Here is an 8,481-nt window from a genome sequence, read left to right as displayed (position 1 = left end):
TGTGTCGTGTGGGAAGAGAGGTGCAGTGAGTCCTGTGTGCCTACCTTTTATGTGCAGGCCTCAGACAATGCATGTATCCACTGAAATGCAGTTAGGAGGATTAGTGATGTCAACAGCTTAGTCACAGGCTTTTGGAAGCAAGCAAGATCTTAGATTCTTAGCACTTTTATCTCTTGTAGAGCTTTGAGAGGCTTGTGAGCTCTGAAGTCTCCATCATCTAGGGAACTGGTAATGCAGGGTCACTACCTGAATTCCAGAAATCTTCCTGTTCCTTATTAAGTCACTGCATGTCACAGTTCCCATGGAGAGGACTGGTGACTGGCCCCACCCACTGCCTGGTTCTAACAGGCTTGCGGGAGCTTTTAGATGGGCCATCACTTGGTTCTCATGAGTGTGCAGCACTACTCACTGTGCCTCTTGTTCCTTCAATTTCTTCCAGCTCTCTGAAGAAACGACCTTTAAACCAGGGTTAAAGTTTTCCTGATGCAGTCATTTGGTTTCTATGACCTTTGTGTATTCACAAAATGCCTATTTTACAGAGTATATACTGGAAGGTATGAAGGATTAGATTGAGGATTTTATATATACTAAGGTCAAAAAATAAACAATAATTCAAAAGAAACATGACAAAAATAAAATAAAAATAGGACCAGGGAGATAGCTCAACGACTTCATTGCTTGTCTAAGAAAGTGTAAAGTTCTGAGTTCAATCCCTGGTACAAAATAATAATATATAAAAATAGATATACCAAGATCATTTAGCTAATTGTGTTAGAACTACAGTACTTTCATACAACTGGTGAGGGACAAAGAAAAGAATACTTTTTCAATAACTGGCCCATGGTTCAGCTTTTAATGGTATTTGTGATGTTGAATTTGTGGCATTTATTTTAATACTATGACATTTTCATAATAAAATAGTGTTTTGGTGGTGCCGAATTTTTTCTGGTGAAAAGTTTTATTCTAGTATACTAAACTTGATGTAGTCAATTTGTAGTATCTGAAGGAGAACATTTTCTAATTTAAAATGCAATATATATAAACACAGTTTTGGGATAGGTGGCTAAATTCTAACTTGAAAGTCTGGGCACAATATTAACTTGTGAAATAGAAATTCACTTGCTCTATAAGGACTAAGCTGCCATTTGAAGAGATGAGGCTTTCCAACTTTTTTTTTAATAACCCATGTTAGGGGCTGGGGAGATAGCTCAGTGGCATAGGCACCTGCCTGGCAAGTGTAAGGTCCTGAGTTCAATCCCCTGTTAAATAGTCCATGTTATGAATTTCTCAGTCTGTTTTTTAAAGTATGCAATATTCTGAATTTAGTAATTTCCATGTCATTATTCTAAAAGACATGTATTTAAAGAAAAAAAAATGTCAAGTTGTGTCACAAAGAAATCTCTATCAGCCAGAAAGAAATTTACTACACCATCACTAAAGGCAATTCTTGGTTTTTAGTATATATTTAAATCTCTAGAAGACACTGCTTGCAAACAGCTCTGGGCAGCTATATTTTTGAAATTACAATATAGAAAAAGGACTACCATTTGTTAAGGTATCATCACATATCTAGGATAACGAAATTGTATCTTTACCATGGGGACAAGGAAATCCACGATCTAAGACATTCATTATTCATTTCTCACAACTGTCAGAACCAAAAATACAGCACAGAGGGGCCGGGAAGATGGCTCAGTGGAATAAGCGCTTCGCTGGCAAGCGCATGGGCCTGAGTTCAATCTCCGGTTCCGCAAAAAACAAAACAAAACCACACCAGAACTGTGTGGTTTGAAACCCATGCTAGCAAGTAGGAGTGTGGCTCATTGGCAGACTACTTGCTTAGCATATGTGAAACTCTTGGTTCTGCCCTGCGTACAAACAGCAAGCAGGTAGGCTGGTGGGGCTATTAGAAACATGCAAAAATAAGTGCTGTTTATGAACTCAACACAAGCCCGTCTTACTTAGGCTTAGAGGTGTAGCACGTAAGTATTCAGATAAATATTGGTTGCACTGAAATAGTTTGATCATTTTATCCTCTAAATTCTCTTTGGGCATAGGAAATAATTATTTTGTTTATAGTGACAGCTTTGATATTTGTCATATAGTAAGCTGCACGAATTTAATGTGTATGTACAGCTGGGATAGGAAATTGTCCAGGCTTCAAAATAGGCTAAACACCTAGAATGATTAGTTCTAGGCAAGCCCAAGACTCTTGGGTTGGGCTTTTAACAGATGTAGTGGGGGAGGGGTGGATAGTGAGAGTTGAAGGAAGCAGAGGAAAGATCTCAACCTTGTACGTCTGGAATATGTCAGAGAAGAAGTCATTAAAAATGTTTAAGAAAGGCACTGTTCACGCTAACCACTTTGCGAAGGATTCTGGACTGAGACAGGGAGGTAGAGTCCGGACTTAGGATGGTCAGGCAGGCTCTCAAGTCTAAGCTGACAGGCGGGGTTGCCTGGCCAGGTTCATTCCTTACGTGACAAGAGTTTCAGAGCTATCCCTCCTGCGTCCGGGACCTACCTGCCTACCAGGATCCTGACCCTAGACTGGAACAGTCTTTTCCTTTCTCCATATTCGACTTCTATACTTTTGAGGGGCAAGGCACCTCCCAAGACAGGCGCGCAGACCAAAGGTGAAACACTTCCAAGCGCCAGGATCCCAGAGACCCCGCCCCTCTCACGGCGTTCTCTGACGTACAGGCTCCCGGCGTGCCTTGCGCCCGCCGTGGCCGGAAAGCGGAAGTACTGGAACTTCCGGTCGGCCTGGGGGTTCTTTGCGGTGAGCGTGGTCTGGCGTTTCTCAGGTGAGTTCCGTACATCCTGGATCCAGTGGGACTTGGGGTTTGAGGCTCGCCTCTACCACTCGTAGAGAAGTTTGTCTCGAGCCCTGATTCTCTTTCGGGCAAGTTTGACCCCGAGTTTGAAGGTGCAGGACTCGGCTTGATGGCTGCCGTGTAAGCTTCCCGGTTTGAAGTGTAAAGTGGAGCAGTCCCTTGTCATTCATTCCCGCCAAGATTAGCTTTGCTCCTCCAGCCCTTCGGGAAGGGTTTGGGTCGTTTTAGACAAGGGCTTGGTTTTGTGGTTGCGCGCTTTCAAAATATGGTACCCAGGTAGTCCTCCAGGCAACGAATGTCTATCCTTTATGCAAAACGCAGTGCACCAAGGGATCCGACAGTGATCGAGAGCTACGTAACCTCTGCCTCTGTGAAGGTGATGACACATCGCATTTTGAGGGAAATTATGTTTCTGGATCTTACAAGGAAACTTAAGTAGCATTCAGACTTGACTCAGTTTAGTTTGCCATTGCCCAACGGAGTTTAATTTGACATTTTTCTTATTTAATATCACCATGTACCACGTTAATCCTCGCATAAGTGGCATATTAGCTCACCATTAATACTGAACACAATGAAGAGTTCACCCTCCGTTTATTACTGTATTGTAAAGGACTATTTCTAGGGATTTGCATTTATTATGATAAACAATTTAGAGTATGTTTTTGTTAACTGCCAGGTAAACAATGGCTAAAAGTTTACGGAGTAAATGGAAAAGAAAAATGCGTGCTGAAAAGAGAAAAAAGAATGCCCCAAAGGAGCTCAACAGACTTAAAAGTATTCTCAGAATAGACTGCGATGTTTTAATGAAAGATGTTCAAGAGATAGCAACTGTTGTGGTGCCCAAACAGTTTGAAGAGAAAATGGAATGTGTGGCGAATAATGATGAAAAAGGTAATTTTATGTGCTTCATTTAAAAGTATAATCTCGTTTTGTGATATCCTTCTCTGATTGCCCTCTGTCCATCTCCATCTGTGAAGGCACATAGTGGTACAAGAGAGTCTGCTAAACTATTTGAAGTTCAGTTTATTTGAGTATGTATCTTTTGGATTATTCAGAAGGTTTTTCATTATAGCCTGAGTATCAGGAATAGGCAAATCTAAACATGCCCTGATTGGAAAGGTACACAATTCAGTCTGGACAGATAGACGTGAATTTATTTATTGCAAAGTCCAGTTTCTGTTCTGTAATTCCAGTGTCCTTATTACTCTGAAAGTCATAGTTTCATATGCATAGTTTTTTTTTTTGCATGTGTCGTAAATTATCATACATGCATTCTTTTGTACCTTACCTTTTTTACTCAGCATAATATTTTTGAGGTTTACTCACATATTTGATTTTGTCAGACTAAGGGCTTTTCTATTTTAGTCGTAGTCCCGAGTTGGTGGCAGTATAAAGGAAAAAGTTGCAGCGTAGGAAAAAGTTCTTAATTTTACATCCTAATGTACCAATTTAGCAGGATCACAACACTCAGGATCTTAAAATAGATGTGTATTTATTTGGCATTGTATGGTTGAAGAAGAGAACGGTATTCATCCCTTCAATTCTAGAATTTTGCTTTTCCATTTTTCAAAGTTTCTTTAAAATTTTTCAGTTCCCTCAATCTCATTCCATGAAAAATACCAAAAAATCTCTTAAATTTGGTTTCTTTAAAAATTGGAGGCAAGTAATACAAATAGTCTCATCTTGCCACTACCACTTCATAGGAATTTCAGTGTGTAGTCCGCTTTTCCTCTTTTATTAATCTGTTAAAGGCCAGTTTCTTTACTTACCCTGAATCTCCTCCTCCTGCCTTCTCAAGGGCAGCAATCACAAATGTCTTATTAGTCTCTTCTCATGGGTCATTGTCAGCAGCAGCAGAAGTGTCTTCTGAGATGTCCCATGTCAGAACAAAAAAAGCAAGAAAAATTTCTTGAATTTGCGTTTATCTCAATCTTCTTTATTTTGGTCCTTGAAACTTTTGGAACACTTACTTTGCTTTCTCTCTTCCTTTCTTCACATTCATTACACCCCTGCTCATTCACTCTTATTTTCTGTTGTTGTTGAGGCAAATCCATATAATTATAAGTATGTTCAGTGCCATTTAGCACATGCACAGTGTTACGCAGCCATCACCTCTAATACCAAAGTATTTTCTTTACCCTAAAAGGAAACTGGCCTACTAAACAGTCTCCATCTTCCTCTACTCCCTACAGTCTGCTAGTTGGTAAATGTGTTTTTTGTCTCTTGGGTTTGTTTATTTTGCATGTGTTGTAAATTTTTTTTTGCATGTATCATAAATTATCATACATGCATTCTTTTGTACCTTACCTTTTTTATTCAGCATAATGTTTTTGAGGTTTACTCACATAATAGCATTTATCAGTACTTCCTTTGTAAGGTTGAAAAGCTTGTGCATACAGGATGAGAGTTCCGGGCAAGCAAGATAGCTCAGTGGACTAAGCGCCTCCTTTGGCAAGTACAGGGACTGGGTTTGATCCCCAGCACTACATGCCATGCCGGCCCCGTATACCTGTAATCCCAGCAGTGGGGAGACTGAAAACAGGAGGATCACTGTAAATCCAGGCTGCATAGTGAGACCCTGTGCCAAATACATTAAAAAAAAAGTTCTGCCACTGAGTCACATCCCCAGCTCTACTGTTTGTTTTTGAAACTTATCTACTGTATTCATTTTTAGTTTTTTGTCTTGGATTTTCCTTCTTTTGTTTTACCTTTCCATTTTTTTTTTGTTTTGTTTGTTTGTTTGTTTTTTGTCTCTTGTCCAGGCTTACCTTGAACTTACTGTCTAGCCCAGGCTAGCCTTGAACTCTTGCCTTGGCCTCCAGAGTATTGACATTACAGGTGTGCACCACCATGGCTAGCTTCATTTCTTATTTATTTCTTATTTCATCTGTTTTTTTATAATAGAAGCTTTTCTCAAATGTGTGGTGATCAGTAGTCATTATTTATATTATATGAAGAATCAAAATGATGGGAATCCAGAGGATAACAGGATGGGGTGGGAGGATTTATCATTTGGGGCATCCATGGAATATTACCCCCAAGATATTTTACTGATAAATTGCTTGCATTAGAGTCTGTCTCTTCCTTTTTCTCATCTCCAGAGAGAGTTTTCTTAGTTCTTACAGACCAATGTCTGGATACTCTCTCTTTTTTTTTTTTTCTTATGCATTTTGTGCAGGGTCTCGCTATGCAGCTTGGACTCCTAGTTATCCTCCTCTTTTCAGCCTCCTCAGTGCTGGGATTATAGGTGTGCCACCACTCCCAGACTTGGAGGCTCAGCATGCATGGGGGCAGGGCCAGCATGGCTGAGTGGCTGAGATCAAACACCTGCACTTGCCTAAGCAGGTGCTTAGTCCACTGAGCTGTCTTGCCGGCCCTGGATACCCTCATTCTTGGTGTATTTCAGGAGCTAAATGGGGATGGGGCTGAAGGTGAGAGGAGTTTCCTCCTTTAATAATATGCTTGTTTTCAGGATGGTTCCTTATTCAGTTCCTCTTTATTTCTACTCTGGAGCTCTCTAACCCTCTTTTTAAACCATAGACCTGTAGTCATCCTTGTTCCCTCTTTGCTTTATCTTCTGTGTGTCTACTCTATTAGCAAGTCGTACTGTCTCAAGCTTATAGGAGGAATCTCCATGTCTACTTTCATTCTTTTACCTCAACCCAAATCACCATCGGTTCTTGCATATGCCATTGAGTGTAACCTTTTTGCTTCTGTCTTCTGTTTTATATTCCATACATTGGTCAGTCCTCTTTTAGAATATAAATCTACTTACATCACTAGTATGCTTAAAACCTTTTTTTTTTCTCCTTGCTTTCAGATCCTACCAAATCTTTTTTTTTTTTTAGCTAAATCTTTCTTAAGTCTGTTCTGCTTCCAGTGCATCTCTAAGAAGCACTTTGCATATGCTGAAGTTTTCTTTCTCCTGTTATTTTCCCCTTGACAGAATGTTAGGAATTCCATGAGTGCAGTGAGCTTTTATGAATCTGATATCCCTAGTAACTAAAATGCCTAAAATAATCAACAGTTTGTAAATTACTCAACAACTTGTATCTAAGAGACTATTACACACTCACACTGTTTAAGTCAGGTGGTAAAGCTAATAGAAGATCTTGTATGATGTGATTAGGTGCCAGGAAGGATGTCCTGGGCATGCCCCTTGCCAGTATGTAAGTTTGCTCATAGCTGTAGCACAGTGTGCTTGCACAGACTTTCTACCAGATTCTTTCAGTGGAACTAAGTAGGTGTTACCTAGAGATGTGTATGGCAGCCTTAGAAGATGTCAGGATCTTTCTTCTCTGTTGTCTGCTCGTCTCTGTCATCACAGCTTTACTGCTGACCCTGCCACTGAGTTCATTTGAAATTTATTCTTAAGTCCAGAAGAATTTAATTCAGGGATAAGATAGTTATGGTGGCACATGCCTGTGATCCTGCTATTCAAGGCTTAAGATAGGACCACGAGTTCAGGGCCAACTTGAGAACTTAACAAGATCCTTTCTCAAAAGCACGACTGTGGGTATAGCTTAGTGGTGGAATGCTTGCTTAGCATGTATAAGACTCAATCTCCACTACAGAAAGAGTAAAAATACATTTTTAAAAATTTAGTTCAGAGGGCCGGCCAAATAGCTCAGCGGATTAAAGCATCTGCAAGCAGGCACGGGGATCAGGGGTTCGATCCCCTGGCCTGCCCCTGGGGCACACTGAGATGGCAGTTGAGACTGAGCATGGTGGTGCAGGCCTGTAATTCAAGCTCTTAGGAGGCTATAAACAGGCAGATCACTACAAGTCCAGTCTAGTAGTGAGACCCTGAACACCCTGTAGACCCTTCCCTAAAATACAAAAATAAAATAAAAATTTAGTTCAGGTTCATAAGAAAATGGTCAGTCATTTCTCATTAGTTCATTCACTTCTAAGTCCTGCTCATTAAAAGTATGAGTGTATGTATCTCTTATTGCCTCAACTGTCTTATTTAACTCAAGGAATCGCTGAGAGATGCTCTTTTTATAACTCACATGTGTTCAGCACCATATGTTATCCAGTGATGCAGTAATTTTAAGCTATAGTGTACGTCCTAAAAGTTTCCTATTTAACTGTTATTTCAAAGCACAGTTGGGACAACATTCATTAAATTTCTCAGTGAGTAAACAGATGGTATCCTAAACTTTTATTTTTTATATATCTTTCATGGTTGTAGGAACACATGGCAACATTGTCTGTTGCACTGAGTTTGCTGTAAGAAGTATATTTTTAGTGGCAAAGACTCTTCCACAAACCAGGGTTTTTTCTTCTGTATTTTGTACTACTGTACTGGTAGTTCTTGCTGTACTCGGTGCATTCTTGGGCTTTCACAGGATTATTTATTTTTTAACATGAATGTTAAATAGTCTTCCTTTTTTTTTTTAGATTCAGATGACATGAAAATGGAGACTGAGATAAAGAGAAACAAAAAGACTCTTCTAGATCAGAATGGACAGTACCCAGTATGGATGAACCAAAGACAGAGAAAAAGGCTGAAGGCAAAACGAGAGAGAAGAAAGGGGAAAAGCAAAGCAAAAGCAGCAAAGGCTGCAAAGGGGTTGGCCTGGTAGACCCCGCCCCTGAAAAGCTGGCCACGTGGGACAGGCATAGGATTAGAAAGGACATA

At 40.0% G+C, this 8,481-nt stretch overlaps 1 protein-coding gene across 1 annotated transcript; it reads left to right on the top strand.

Moving 5' to 3' along the window:
- The first annotated feature begins 2,725 nt into the window (after positions 1-2,725).
- Llph (LLP homolog, long-term synaptic facilitation) lies at positions 2,726-8,475 on the top strand. The gene is made up of 3 exons (XM_023716333.1): positions 2,726-2,804; positions 3,514-3,728; positions 8,241-8,475. The coding sequence occupies exons 2-3, from the start codon at positions 3,521-3,523 to the stop codon at positions 8,423-8,425; spliced, it is 393 nt and encodes a 130-aa protein (XP_023572101.1). The 5' UTR covers positions 2,726-2,804; positions 3,514-3,520; the 3' UTR covers positions 8,426-8,475.
- Positions 8,476-8,481: the final 6 nt, after the last annotated feature.

The sequence above is a fragment of the Octodon degus genome, unplaced genomic scaffold (assembly GCF_000260255.1).
Source record: "Octodon degus isolate 3935 unplaced genomic scaffold, OctDeg1.0 scaffold00047, whole genome shotgun sequence".
NCBI classification, from domain to species: Eukaryota; Metazoa; Chordata; class Mammalia; order Rodentia; family Octodontidae; genus Octodon; species Octodon degus.
The sequence above is the reverse complement of the archived record's forward strand: the minus strand, read 5'-3'. Positions and strand labels throughout refer to the sequence as shown.

Bases quoted from the DNA above. Each gene is read 5' to 3' on its own strand.
- Llph (XM_023716333.1), top strand. From the start codon at position 3,521: ATGGCTAAAAGTTTACGGAGTAAATGGAAAAGAAAAATGCGTGCTGAA. The intron at 3,729-8,240 runs GTAATTTTATGT...TTTTTTTTTTAG, and splicing joins GGCGAATAATGATGAAAAAG to ATTCAGATGACATGAAAATG.